Genomic DNA, 15,322 nt, shown 5'->3' on the forward strand with positions numbered 1-15,322 from the left:
TTTTTGCTTGATTTTAGTCTGTATGGTCCTCTGTTTTGTTTTATGTTAGGAACACCACTGAGGAATAAGCATGTTCAGGAGTTTGAGTCCAACCATTCAAGATAATGTAAACTATCTCCATGATAGTGAATCAGAGCTCACATGGAGTGGAATTCCTTTTAACCATAATGCACAGTTGCGCTRCTCCTGAATATTTGCCTAACACTTCTGCTGGTGTCTCTTGAGAAATCTGTGAAAGCATTTATTCTGGCCATGTTTAAATTTGGGTTAAATACATTGACTGTCAATCCCTAATGATACTAGAAGGTAAAAATTAAGATAAGATAAAATTAGAGAGAATTAAGTATTGAGTTCATTTTGGGAGTGGGCAAAAGAAGGTAATATTCTGATTGTGGGGATACCACAATTGTGGGCTCTCAGACCTTTTTTTTTATTATTTTTTTTTTAACGTAAGTTGCTGCTGTTGTTCATGTTAGTAGAAGCATTGAGCATTTTGAACAACTTTTTTTTTTTTTTGTTTGCAAGCTTTGTAAAATCTCAGTCATGTAGCAATGGCCATCATATAAATACTTATTGCATGTTGTGATGTTATGTTGTTGTCTAAATATTATCTTAATCTCTGATTATTAAAAGCAAAAAAAAAAGATTACCACTGTTGCAAATCTCCTTTTTGATATATGCAGCGTTTTTCAGGTGAAAAACTTGGAAAAATCCTCCTACTCTCTTTACTCTCTTTCCTTACAGTATCCTTAAGGACTTCAATGCCTGCAAATGTCAGAGTATTAAGTGTAAAGGAGAACCCCAGCCATCATCCTATAGTAGAGAGCTTTGTATAGCAAACTGGAGAGTTACATATGCTCCATATCCTGAGAATATATGTTGGTAAGCTTCGTGTCTTCCTTCTGTTTATTTATGGAAATGTAGGTTTAAAATGGGGGCAGAAGAAGAGGGCTCAGTGCATTCTGTCTAACTGTATGTCTTCACATAGTACTTTGGATTTTCTTTAAAAAAGAAAAAAAAAAGAAAAAGAACTTAGTATCTGTGCCTCAGCATTTCATTTTTTTTTCTTTTTTTTTTTTGAGGTTAATGCATATCTAGTGTTGAGATCTTAGGTAAGCAACTTGTTAGTGCTGAGTATTTCAAAAGTATTTATATTTTTTGAGTTGCCATGTAATGAGGATAACTTGATTCACTCCGTTACAAAGACTATTACAAACTATGGTCTATCTTCAAAAATTTTGTTACTGAAACAGTAAACTTTCCAGAGTTTACCCACCACTTAYAGAATGTCTGAAAATAGATAATTCTTTTTTCAATCGATTTGTTCCTGTGCTGCCTCTACCATGTTTATAGGCTAAAAACCACTGAATTTACTTTGCAAATAACTTAAACATGGATCATATTGATCCAACCTTGTATGACAATTTTTGCTGACGCTTCCATTGCCCAACACAAAACTGCAAGYGAGACCAAACACATGCAAGTTTACTGTATTTCATCGGTTTCTAACATACTTTTAAAAAGAGTAACTTTTCTTTTATAATGCTTTTAAAAGTTTTTAAAGCAACTGTAGCATCTATTTCTAATAATTGAGAAATTATCTCTAGAACTGCAGTTTTGCAGTTTGGAATAAAGTACAGAACCTTAACCATGAAGCAGACAACCATGATTCTKAGCTGCGTTTTTCCTTCTGTGATGTTTCGAGATGATAATTGAGAATCTCTTGCAAGCTGCTTTTCAAGTAGGATCACTTTAACTTGCCTTTTTCATGAAAAGATTCTCACAGGTGTGTGCTTCCTTTCCTCTTCCCTCCTCCTTCAGGCAGTGTTGTAGGGACACAGGAAGTTATCCATGAGATTCAGTGGTTGAAGCATTTACAAAGCATTTCTAAACATCTCTGAAGATTTTTCTCCTTGAGGAAGAGGAGGCAAAGAAGTTTGCTACTTATGTAGGCTCACCAAGAGAGTCATTGTTAAGGGGGAGAATATTGAGCCTCTCTGTCTGTTGTTTTGTCAGTTCTAAGTGGTTGGCTTTGGCTGAGGTTCAAATCATCCCAATCCTTTTGGGGACCACTYCAGATAATGTTTAAGAACTGTATTGCTGTTTAACGTCTATAGTTACTATTTTAAAATGGGAGGAGGGGATGCATGTTTTTTGGTTTGGTTTATTTTTTTTTAATGATTTCTTGGTGGGTTCTGCCTTTGGTAGCTAGTCTCCCTACARCAGTTCTCCGTATAGCTTCAATCTCTTCTCATTCTAATTTCCTGTTTAGTACTCTTGTATTATTAAATAGTGAAAGTGTTGGACCTTGTGTTTTAAAGTGTTCTGAAAGACTAGTATGTTCTGAAAGTACAATTTATGTTATCCTTCAAGAAAGGTGGCACTGTTTTCTTTAACAGCAACTGAAGAGGTTTTTAGTACTTTGTTACACAACTTTAAAAATATGAAAGCCAGATTTAGAAAAGCAGTGCCACCTGTCACTTGACAAAGTATACTTTTTTCACCAGCAAGATACTTACTGCTTGTTTTTATGTCCTTTTGTTTGGCAGGAATAATCTTTCAGTGCGTGGGCTGAAATGGTGGTTTAGATGGTTTTGCATTAATCTGCTTCTTTTTATTGTACTGTTTTTTCTTACTACTCCTTCCATAATCATCTCAACCATGGACAAGTTCAATGTCACTAAACCTATTCGTTACCTTAATGTGAGTATTGCTGTATGTAGATATTTATCAGTACCAAAATATTGATAAACTGATGGGTGTATAGTACAAAAATGAAACAGTAAACATAAACTAAAATCAGCTGAAATTCTCAGGACTGTTTTATGTAGCCTACAGATTAAAAAAGCAGTATGTCCACAATCAGGTCCTTGATCCTCTGTTATTCCTTAACACCAGACTGAAGTAAGTTGATCTGAAATTGTCTATCATTATATAAGTATTATATTTGTTTGTAGTGAAAGTTATATTCTAATTTTACATAATTTTAAATATTGTAAYTTAATACCTTTTGCCAAAAATGGAATCTGAAGTCCAAATTGCAGTCAGATTTTACCAAGAGAGGGGAGGAATTAATTTTAAATGCTGAAGTGAAATACCATAGTTTTGTTTTGCTTATTGAATTCAAAACTGAGATGGCAGGATCCAGTTCAACTGCAGACGAAGTCTCTTGCAAACTGTTCATCTTAATTCCCCCCCCTCTCCTCAAATGGCTGGAAACTACATTTAAAAAAAAATTACTTGTGAGACTTTACTGTCATGGAATTTAATTCCCAATCCTATGCCTGTCTTTTGTTTGGCTCACCAGACAAACCCCCTTTTAAATCTGCACCTGAACATAATTTCCACAGTCCAATCTGCTATGATTCACAGAAAGCAAATTCTTATAGCCCCTTTTCTTCCACCACAGCCACATTAAATATTTTTAACACTTATCTTTTTTTTTTTTTTTTTTTTTTTTTTTTTTTTCTTCTTTCTCCCTACTAGAATCCCATTGTCAGTCAGTTTTTCCCAACACTCTTACTCTGGTCCTTCTCAGCTTTGCTACCAACAATTGTATATTACTCAACTCTACTGGAATCCCACTGGACAAAGTAAGCCAGTATTTCCTCTACTTCGGTCTTATCTCATCAGCTGAATTACTGTAATAAACAGAGACAGTGTTTCATGGAGCTTTTAAGTCCACAGAACCTTCATAGCAGGGAGTGACTTGTTTTCATCATGTTCTAGTGTTATAACCAATAGTCTAGCATTTAAGTCACTTCTATCAGTACAGCAAGTGTAATCTAACCATGGGATTTGCTTCTGTTTTCTTTTCCCACCCTTTATATTTAAAATTTAATCAGAAACAAAAATACATAAGACGAGGCTGTAACGAGAACCAGCATGCAAGACCCCACACTCCCAGGGGAGTACTGTCCTTCAGAGCCACTTAGTGGCTCAACATCACAGAATCCCAGTATCCCGCTTCAGCAAAAGTGTACCAGCTGATGATGTGTTACTCAAAATGAAACAAAAAACCCCTATCTTTTTGTTRTTTTATATGGAAAAGTGGTTTGTATATAACTCTTGGTGCACARTTTGGTGCTCTTACTTACTGTGATCTGAGAAGACCTACACAGCCAAGGCCCAGCAGATCTGTTAAAAGAAGATTTTTGGGTATGACCAGAGCAGTCTAAGGACATCAAGCACAGTAATGTGCTGCTGACTGGAAGAACTCTTAGCAGAGGCTGGTTTGGCACGCCAGATTTCGTCATCAACTTCTTACCTACAGCCAGATAAARTTATAATACTGTTCATTTCACTCAGTCTTTTCCATGATGCCTGCAACTATAGTTTATTTTTTAAATCTAAGTGCAAATTGTTTTTATTGTGCCAGTCCCTTGTAAGCCATCATGTCCAAAGCTGTATGTTTTTTCAGTGACTGTTTTATCAGCTACATTARGTGCATGAGTTTTGAGCCCTTTTGTATTGTTTGAAACAGTTTTCTAGAGTCCCTAGCTATCACAGATCTGATTTCCTATGCTATTTCTAGCCTCAGTATAGTTCTGCTAACTGGTAGGTCCAACAGTGCCCAAGGGCTGCGTGATCCTGTAATAAAAATTCTGTGGTTTTAATAGCCTGTTAGATACCTGCTTAAACGTAGTCTGTATTGTTTATGGCAATCGCTGCACTTTTGTGGCAGTGATGTCAGTACACAGATGTTCCTGCTACTGTAGTAGGGCATAACACTAGTAGTATTAATTTTTCCCCCAAACACGAGATTTGCACTAATAGTCAAGTTGCTTATCTGAGGGTCTATTTTCTTGGCACTGGTGCACTGCTAAAAACTACCTTGACTTGCCCTAACAAAAGTTCCTAAGAACTCCTGGCCTAATGTTTCAAGAGGTATTTGTTTATGAATAACCGAGAGATGCGAGTATCATTGGATCAGAGACCAGCTGTGRTTTATTCCCACATCTCCTTGCCAGTGGTGCAGGGCAATAGTATTGCTAACCTGGAGTCTGTATGAATGTTCAAAAATACTTTCTGTGTCTAAGAAGCTGCGGGCCTGCTTAYTCAAAATGAGTGAATGCCTCAGAGGTGTTTGTTTTGTGAGTATCGTGTAACAGGGTGATGTAGTAGGAAAGCTGGAAGTCTCACAGGTGCTGACTTCTTGTTCGCAAAATCCTTCAGATATGAAAATCTTTCATATGCATTTCTCACACAGTAACTTTTTTCTATCAATAGATCTGGAGAAAACAGAATCATGATGCATAAAGTCTACATTTTTTTGATCTTCATGGTGTTGATCCTGCCCTCCCTTGGTCTGACCAGGTAAAGAATCAGTTTAACATATTAATGTTTGAATATTTTTATAATATGAGACAAATTCCTTTAGTTTTTAGTTGATATATAGGTGATCTGTCCCTCTCCCCTTCTGTGTATGCTGTTACTGTCATTACACATTAGATTTCAATGCTGTTACTGTCATTACACATTAGATTTCAAAGTTATGGTTTCTCTGAGGACCTTACATCCTTTAAAAAGTTAATTAAGTCCAGCATTTCTTGTAGTACAGAAATCTAAGATATTGGAAGATTAGTAGCAAAATGGTTGAAAGTTGCCCATGCTCACTGTCATGGCTGAGAATCCAGCTTTGTCTTATGCTTTAGTTACAGCTGTCCTCTTCCTTTGCTGCCTTCTTATCACCTGTACAACAGCTGTTGTACTGTTTCACTGGTTAATGTGACTCCTTTCTATATGTTGTCTATTAAAAATGAAAAGTTAAAATGTTAGTATGAAGCAGACACACACACACATATGTATACATACATATATGTATACATACATATATATATATATATATATATATATATATAGTTTCCATATCATTTCCTACTTCTGACTGAGTATCAGTAATCATGGTAGGGCTAAAGATACAGATTATTTGATTAAACTCTCTATATGCACCATTCTAATCTGAACTACTGAAAGAAAAACAAATTTATTTTTACACAGTACTAAGGTGTTGGAGACTGAATTACATTAATCATCATTCTTTCAGCCTTGATTTTTTTTTCCGTTGGCTGTTTGACAGAGAATCATCTGAATCTACGGTCAGACTGGAGTAAGTATGAGCAACTCTCTGTTACAGGATCGTTCGTGATGKTTTTTTTGCTGTTGACTACCTTTGGTTGATGTTTGTTAAAACCTGCTTGAGGATGATACCTTGTGGGATGACATGGAGCTTCTGAATAAGGGGGGAAGAGTGCAGATGCTTTTGCTCTGAATCTCCTTACTTTTTTTCTGTTAAATACCATATGCAAATATTCGATAAGGAAGTGGTTCTGTTCTCAGAACCTTAGTATTTCTGTAGAAGATAAGATATTCAGATACAGTGCAGATGAGAAAGGACCAGACAATGTATTGAGGGTTGCTGCATATCATTGACAGGAGATTTTCCCAAGGATTACCGTGAGATCAAGTACTGTTTCAAAAACAGTATGACTTTTTATTTTTAAGAAATTTGAATGTTTTTACCCCAAGATTGCGAACTTGCAGATACTGATTATTACGCGCCTTCGATTATGAACTGGATATGGGGGTTAGTTAGGTGACTGGGTGGAAGAAATAGGCCATAATTATTGGGACATAAATAGGTTCCTAGATACTATTTCAAAATCAGTAACAAGAAGATACTTGGGAGGTGCTGAGCTAGGAGAGACCATCGTCCTATTGCAGTCTGTATCTCATCTTGTCTCAAGTTGTTGTTGCAAACCTCAAGTGATGGTCTCTTCTGCTATCAGCCATCTGTCAAATTTTGCTGTTTTTCTTCCTGAATGATTTATCCAAACTCTGTGACTCAGCCAGCCTTCTTAGAAGCTCGCTGGCAATGGCATCATAAAAATACAYTTTTACAGTGTAGGTTACTTACAGCATTGAAAGCTGTATGGTACTGTTTTTTAACTTAATCTTATAAAAAGTCCTCTAGCCACTTCTTATGATGTCCAGTGCTTATCTTTATGGAGAGGTATTTCCAAAGGTGATAGGGATTTGTCATCTGTATGCTCTTCCYACTTTCTAGTCTCTTTTCCAGTTACTGTCTGATACCTTTCCTTGCAGATGCGTCTTTTTGCCTGACCAGGGAGCCTTCTTTGTGAACTACGTGATTGCCTCTGCTTTCATTGGCAATGGGATGGAGCTGCTGCGCCTACCTGGCCTCATCCTTTACACCATACGCATGATAATGGCCAAGTCCACAGCAGAAAGGAAAAATATTAAACAGGTATTAGAGCCTCTCCTTAGCAGGGGGCAATTAAATGACTGATGTTTATCAGAAACAGTGGGAGCCCCCAATCTTCATAATATTAACTATCAGCTCCTGTCACTTTTTTGATGTTTATTTTGCTCAACCATGAAAGCCTTGTATCCCCTTCCCTTGCAGCATAGGAAACTGTGAGGTAATTATTCATATCAGGAGTGGTCACAAATAAAAATCCAAGCTCTGAACTGCAGACATATTCTCTTCATATCTCCAAGTGAGAGTTTTGTGGTGACTTCTGAATTTATAATACACTTCTAACTTTTTTTTTTTTTAAGTTTAGGTCTGTACATAGTTAGAGCTTGTTCTATCAGCCCACAGGTGTGCACAAACTTGCAGTCATGTGAGTGCATACCTTAATCTGAACATACACATAGCAGAATAAAGTACTTGTCCATCTATGTCCCATTTTAAGAACTGGGCTTTCACTTCCAGGTGATACGCCTTCTTATGGCCTGAAATTCAAGATGTTAGGATGGGAACTTAAGTTAAACCTGTATACAGCTGCCCCCATTCTTCTTTTTAATGGATCTAAAAGATACTATCAAAAATGGAACCCATCATTTAAACAGTCACTTACGTTAACTGTTGCGTATTACCCATGCTTTGGGTGAAATTAAACAATACAGAACCATTTTGTATTGTTTTCATATCCGAAGAGGTTCAGCTAAGAATCAACAAATAGGAGTATTGACCACACCAAAGCTTCAGTTATCTTGAGCTACTGTGAAAGGCAGTGCAGGGAATAATACCAATTCAGTGGCATTTGTAGTGAGATCAAAGTTCTGAGTTAAGCACTATTACTTTCTGCCTTATTATTTTAAGTAGTTGCTTCTTTTAGATGAAAACAGATTCCTTGAGGAATTCCTTTGAGGTTATGAAAGAAGTAGCATATTTTCTGCAACWGATTATTCAGAACACATCATACTTATATCTGTCTGCTTACATTGTTTAGGCCTCTCAGGAAARTAACTGCTCTCTCATAGGGAGAGGATAAGAGAAGGTGAATTGTTGCTTTACTGACTCTATTTTAATTCCTGATATGTTGATAGATGAAATGAGTGTTGAGGTGTTTTGTTTTTGTTCATAGCAACAAGCATTTGAATATGAATTTGGAGCAATGTACGCCTGGATGTTATGTGTGTTCACTGTCATCATGGCCTATAGCATTACCTGCCCCATCATTGTCCCATTCGGTAAGTTTTCTGATGAGCACCTGCGTGATGTGAGGGAGCTGGGGGCATGTGGGAGTTTTGGAAGGCCCGGTTCTGAGTTCTTAGTCCAGTTTGGATGCTGGTGATCACTGTCTGATCCAAGATTAGTTTTTTTCCCTTCTCATGAAAAGTAGGGCAGATTAATTAATTAATGCTTGTACTGAAGTTGAAAGTGATAAATTTTATCACTTGCCAATTTTATGCCTATTTTATTTCTAAAGATTGAGTGTATTGGTTGTGTCTGTTGATGGTCTTAATAGTTAAGTGTAGGAGTTTGGATAGATTTGGGGATGAGGAGTGCGTGGTGTTTGGTTTTCTGGGGTTTTTTTTGTTTTTTGGGGTTTTTTTTTTTAATCTCAGTTCTTAAGCTCTCGAAGAAGCAGGCTGTGTAGGATATCTAACCTGGAGATCCAGCTTAAGCAGTCARACTTCACTTGAGATGTTTTGGTCCCCAGGTACATTTAGGCACATTAGAAAAGATTTGTCAGAGTTTGACTGAAGCATGTAAAAGGAAGCACAAAAGCAAGTGTGTTGATCCAGTAGTAAGAGACTGGAAAACTCCCTGATCTCTCCTTGACACTGCCACAACTCTTCTGTATTATTAACCATTGATCTGAAATTCCGTGTCAGCTGGCATAGGATGAGAGGAGGGGCTGTGCCCATCCCAGTGCTATGGGCAGCTGCACGCTCCGTGGTCCTGATGTCCCGACAGCTTGTTGGAACAAGGGTTTGGCGAACACCGTTCCTGTCCTCTGACAGGAGAAGAAATGCTGCCTACTCTGGTAGACCCCCTGGCTTACATGATCAGTGAACTGGGAGGTCAGGGTGTGCTGAAGCAGTGCAGCTGCAGGCTTCCTTCTTTTAGGCTGTTTCCTCTATTCAGTTGGTGATCTTTTAAAATTTCTTTCCTATGTTGTCTGCATGTCCAACTTTGACCACTTCGTTCCTTTTGCTATACTAGTCTTTAAATCCTATATAGATGTGCAAAACAAATTATTTGTCTTTTTAGAACTCATTTAGAAATCATTTGTAATGACTTTGACATGATCTACCTCTTATTTTATTCTGTCATTCAGAAAGGTGCTGGACTGTCTTAAGAATTATGTATAAAAAATCATTGCAGCTACGATAAGCATCTCCCCTCTGGAAACCTGTTTATCAGGCATAACTAGCACTAAATCATATGATATATTTGATATTTTGCTTTTCTGAAACAAAATTGAGAAGAGTTAGAAACAACATAATTACCTAAATTAGATATTGGCCAGAATTCTTTTTAATCAACAGTGTTATTGTAGGGAAAATGTGATTAGATTTTTATAACAACATACTTCATATCTGTTTATATTATTTAGTATTCTTTCTGAAAACAGAGTCATGAATAATGGAGCCATGCATGATGTTCATTTTTTATAAACTGCTGCATGCTACAGACAAAGTAATAGTTCTGAAAAAAGAAAAAAAATAYTGAAATGTAATGCTTTTGGACCAAATACAGMAGTGAAATGGTGCAAAATATTATCACTGAGATGGCAAAGTATGTATATTACTCAGAAAAACTCAACTGTCTCCTTTGCTGACACTCATGTAGATGAACCTGCTGTTCCTCTCAAGGCATATTATCTATAACATGTGTTAGTATGCTAAGTGAATAATAACAGACCAAAAACCCTGAAGAATCCACTAGCAAAAAGCTGGTAGAAAGACAGATGCACAAACGTCATTACTACAAGAGAAACATGTCCAAATTAAATATATCTACATAACAGACTGTAAAATAAACCTCAGCTTGTGTAGGTAATATTGGAAAAATGCAGCTTAATTCCACAGAAATAGAGTAAGAGCTTTCTCTGTGTGCTGACTGTAAATATCTGAATGTACTGCTGCATGCCAGAGCTGTTGAAATTCATAGCTGTCACAGCTGTAGCTGGCTCTTTTGGGATAAGACAAGTTGACTTGAAATTCAAGCATTATTTAATGAAGACTGAGAGAGAAACATTAAGCCACTGTTAGACCATTCTTCTGTTACCAGTGCTGTGGTGAGGGAGTTACCAGTTGCATTTCCAGCATGGGCATTGCACGTCTTCCCTAGCACCCTGCGCCGTTCCCAGTGCTGGGAGGAGCCCTGGGTGTGCTCTGGGAGTGCAAGTGGTGCCAGGGCTGCAGCAGAGATGAATGAGGAGAAGGGGATGAGGATACTCTGGGGGTCTTGGCCTGGAGACCCAGCCCCGGCCGGATGAACAAGCTTGGGGCAGGCTGTTGGTGTCTGTTGTTTAAGTCACCTCGTTAGTATAGATCTTGCAGAACTGCTGCTTTTTACTGTTCTTGGCTCTCTCTCCCTTCCAGGCTTAATATATATACTCCTGAAGCACATGGTTGACCGTCACAACCTTTATTATGCATATCTCCCTGCTAAGCTGGAGAAGAAGATCCACTTTGCAGCTGTGAATCAGGCCCTGGCAGCTCCAATTCTCTGCCTTTTCTGGCTCTATTTTTTCTCATTTTTGCGACTAGGTAAGTTATTGCTTTTTTCCCCTGAGAAGCTATTGCAACCTCTCTTGTCAGCTTATCTAGAATTACATGGGAAGTCTCATAGACTTTGCAGTCTTCACAGCTTGTCTTTTTGCTTCTGCAAATGGGAAGTAATGTTGCTTGTGTCTGATATATTAACTTCAAGCTGTTTACATGGAGCATCCTATTCCTTTTCTTTATAGGAGATTGTATGTTCCCCAGATCTGAGGGTTTGAATTGGCCAGGTTGGCTACTGAGTGACAAACAGTAAAACTCCGTTAATTAAATTAAAAGTCGGTTCAGAACTAGCTTCTTCTAGTAAGATGGGCTCTAGCTTCACTGCGTGCATTTGTATTCTCTATGCACAAATTTAATTTGCCTCTGTGAGTTGGCTACTGCCTCTGCACAGCTGTCAGTTAGAAAAAAATTAAAGCGTTGACTAATGATACCAAGACCTTTACTCCACATCATCTATTAAACATTACACTGCAGTGAGATAGTGACTCTCCTCCCCATATTCTAATTTAAAAACCCATGTTTTGTATTTAATTCATTTTACAAGTACAGATGTTCTGTGTTCTGCAAATACTTGACATTGATAGCATCTGCTGTAATATACAAATGGCTCCAGGAAAGGTTGGCCATGGCTTATGGCTTGCTTTACCTGTGATGTAGGAGAAAGTACTTGGCATGGAGCAGGGATGTTGGTGATGCGAGAAGGAGCTGAGTTTCCCTTCCTGCAGCCATTGGTATCTAATTGCATTTTGCCCTCTTGCGGCACGCAGGCCGCAAGCCACATAGGCTTTCATGCCAACAACGACAAATCAGTGTATTGCTTAATATTTTTTTAGCACAGTGATAGTGAAAAAGATATTGTTGGCAGACTGTCATCTAWCTCTTTAGAGTTAACTCCCCGTGAATGTAAGAAGCAGATTAATTACTAGACTAACCAATCCATGTACTCTAAAAGTAACAGCAGAGTTTCTAGAGCATGTTTTGGAAAAATAAACTCCAGTCACAGCAATTGATTTGCCTCTTTAATTGAATTATAAAGGAAAACTTAGTGTAGTAAAAATTAAATCTTTATAATAATGTTTTCTCATTCTGCGTCTACAGTRAGAGCATCATTTATCATGAAACTTAGTAATGGAAAATGCAGATTGGATTATTGTGTTTGGCTTGGGGCCAAGACAGTTACATTTTTTTATGGGATGTTCTTCAGGGTTTGTCAGTGCAAAAGGCAGCCTCGTCAAGTTGTGTGAGGCTGAGAGGTTGGAGCTTAAGGTTTTGATTTCATTGCTGTTGGTTTCATTGCTGATCCTTGTCCAAAGGAGAAGGAAGGAGAGGGAGGAGGGTTCTGCTTCCTTATCTGCAAAATAAATCAGTTTATGAAGTGTAAGGCTTGGCTGTTTAATCATTGATTTGTATAGTTTGCCTTGTATAGTTTATAGATACTTCAGTCTAGTTACGTAGTACAGTGATAATACCCTGTTTTCTCACCACAGAAATGTAAGACTTGAAGGACCTTGAGATCATTTAGTCTATCCCAGCTCTATGTCAAAATCAAATAGCACTTGACTGTCTACAGAAGGTGTTTATCTCAGCTGGAAGGCTGCACTGGTGCCGTCTATTTCTTCCTCAGTCACTGTTTTCTTCCTCAGTTCCCATGCCATTCCTCAGATGCTGTGCATCTCGCAGCAGGGGAGGTGATGCTACTACATGCAGTTCAGCCTCYGTCTCTGGGACAGTTGCCCAAGTCCCTTCCAGCTCTGGGCGGGGAGGAGTGCTGAGGAGGCAGGGCAAGGGAAACCGGTCTGGGGAGATGGGGTTTTCTTCCTTCTTTTTTTTCCCTCTCATTGCTCTCTGCTGCTTTCCTTGTGCTTCACACCACATGTTGGTGTAGATGTGCCTCCACTGGGAAATACTGAGCTAACTTATTCTTATAAAAAAAAACTTCTGCTAAAGTCAATTCCGAAATGCACGTAGGGAGTTTGTTTCATTTCCCTTTTTGAATTAAACGTTGACTTTTTTTTTTGTTTTGTTTTGTTGTTGGTTTGAGGTTTTTTCCCCCCTCCAAACTGATCTGCACAGGATTCATAGAACCGTGCTAAATAGTGAAACTCAACTGTTCTATGTCACTACATAAGCTGGGGTTACAACAAGAAAATTTGAGGGTTATTGTGGCCTCTTTTGGCCGAAAAAGTTTGGAAAAGGCTATATATATATTTTTTTTCCTAATATCTTATTTGAATAATCTTTACTGTAAAATGAGATTAATTTCTTCAGATTATTTCCTCRGTAGATCTGGAAGATCACTGTCATTGTTATGATCTTTTTTGTATCAGAGGCTGCTACTGTGTCCCTTTCTACGATGTGTTCTCTCTCTCTGTCTTTCTTAAAACAGGAAAAACTTAACTTTCAGCTTAGCTCATGTTTCTTCCGTTTCTTTTCTCTCTTGTTCCTTCTCCTTGGATTTTCTGCAGTTCTGTCCATATCTTCATGGTTGTGTCCCAGACGGACTGGGCTGCTCAAATCAAGGGCTTAGTGGCACCAAAAAGAGTTACTGTTTTGTATAAGTACCAGAGGCTTGTGTTTTTCCTCCATTGCTTTGTGATGGCATCATGCTACTGCCTCGTTTTTCCAGCTTGTCATCATCAGTTGCATTCTGTAGTCTGCAGTCTTGTCCCTTATCAGTTATCTGTCTGTACCTACGTCTCATTTTTCCTTCCAAACTGTAGTTATTTACAATTGTCTACATACAATTTCGTCTTACTGACTTTTATTGGAGGGAGTCATCTAATTTACTGAGGTCGTTTTGAACTGATTCGCCTCTGTTTGCAACCTTTCCAGTTTGTTGCCATCATCATATTTAATAAATGGAGCCTACCCATTCCATCTCACAGATCATTAATGAAAGTGTTTTAGAACTGAGTCTAGAAGAAATGACTGAGGGAAGAAGAGAAGGATGTCTGAGTCTTGTTTATTACTCAAATTTTGCAGCCTTTTCCTTTTGCCTTTTCTGGCCTCTCAGAAAGCAGTGGAAATAGCTTGTTCAATTGTTTTATTGATCAGTGAGCTTTGCATTTTACCAGGCTCTCCTGATTGGGGCTGGAAGTGGCTTGCCCAGTCCTCTAAGGAGAAACATAAGGCTTTTGGAAAATGAGGAAGACAAAGTAAGGGTTTGCTTATTTTTCCTGCTGCGTACCTTTTAATTGTATTCTCTGGATATTTTTCTAGGCTTTAAAGCACCCACAACCATGTTTACCTGCCTAGTTGTCAGCATCACAATTGTTATTTGCTTGGCTTATACCTGTTTTGGCTGTTTCAAGTACCTGAGCCCACTGAATTACAAGGTAAGTAGTGGACACCTAACACCTTTCAGCACATGTATGTTTGGTGTTGCACCAGCTATTCCTACTGGGTTGTTTTTGCCTTGCCAGGAGCAAAGTCTGTCCACAAAGGTTTGTTCTGGTAAGGCTGAAGAGGGCTGGTCAGTAGGGGCAGATTGCTTGGCACAGTGGAAGTGTGTCTGTGTTAGCAGGGACTAAATTTTAAGAGTAGAGGAAAGTCTGGAAGTAGTAAGAAAAGGATGGGAGGTGAATTCATTGCAGCCAAACAGTAGAGCACCAGCACTGATTTCTCTCTGAATTTTTAGGTGCTTACAAAATCTGTTCTGTATTTTGTTTTGACTTAAGTTTGGTATTGTCTCTCTCCCATTCCCTCACCTGTTACTGGTTGCAGATAGAAGACTTGCAAGGAGAAAGAGGAAACGACACAGATGTACGAGCCACTCCACCGTCTTCTGTAAGAAGTTAACACAATTAATAATACTAGCTTTCAAAAAAAAAAATCTCACCCTGCTCACCAAAGATCTTGTGTAGAAAATACTAGTCTGAATGGACTGCAGGACTTCCCATATGTTGGTGGGACYAGAGAGTTCTGCAACTGCACTGCGTAACTGTTCCTAGCGGTGGTGCAGCAGTACCTTTGGTTGAAGTTTTACAGCTAGTTGAAACATGTTCGTTCAGGAGCTGTGTATGCTGTGTTGTGATGCCTGGATCTTACACCAGGTACGGCCTGGTGTAAGACTTCTGGATAACATTCAGGTGCAATCAACTGCCACTGCTTGGTGATTCTGAGAGTTGTGATGTGTGTAGCAGGTCTTAATCTGCTGTAGGACGAGGGGTAGAAATAGAGGTCTTTGTGCCACAGGCTACAAGTTGTGCATGTACAGGTGAGTTTTACACTAGGAAGCCTCCCGTATAGTGCAAAAGGTCTTAAGTGTTAAGGTGAT

The 15,322-nt window shown here is 38.4% G+C and overlaps 1 protein-coding gene across 5 annotated transcripts in view; it reads left to right on the top strand.

Annotated features, from left to right (window-relative positions):
* TMEM63A (transmembrane protein 63A) overlaps positions 1 to 15,322 on the top strand; it is a 36,314-nt gene that overhangs the window by 16,097 nt on the left and 4,895 nt on the right. For 4 of the 5 annotated variants that reach the window (XM_085311566.1, XM_085311575.1, XM_085311585.1 and 1 more), the window contains exons 13-22: positions 745 to 882; positions 2,550 to 2,703; positions 3,487 to 3,593; positions 5,230 to 5,316; positions 6,047 to 6,109; positions 7,105 to 7,267; positions 8,394 to 8,499; positions 10,864 to 11,031; positions 14,266 to 14,381; positions 14,770 to 14,832. In XM_085311566.1, coding sequence (XP_085167692.1) covers positions 745 to 882; positions 2,550 to 2,703; positions 3,487 to 3,593; positions 5,230 to 5,316; positions 6,047 to 6,109; positions 7,105 to 7,267; positions 8,394 to 8,499; positions 10,864 to 11,031; positions 14,266 to 14,381; positions 14,770 to 14,832 — 1,165 coding nt within the window. The remainder of the gene's footprint in view (positions 1 to 744; positions 883 to 2,549; positions 2,704 to 3,486; positions 3,594 to 5,229; positions 5,317 to 6,046; positions 6,110 to 7,104; positions 7,268 to 8,393; positions 8,500 to 10,863; positions 11,032 to 14,265; positions 14,382 to 14,769; positions 14,833 to 15,322) is intronic. The other variant, XM_085311601.1, reaches the window with a different exon arrangement.

The sequence above is a fragment of the Rhea americana genome, unplaced genomic scaffold, assembly GCF_003343005.1.
Source record: "Rhea americana isolate MKP2758 unplaced genomic scaffold, rheAme1 scaffold_109, whole genome shotgun sequence".
NCBI lineage: Eukaryota > Metazoa > Chordata > Aves > Rheiformes > Rheidae > Rhea > Rhea americana.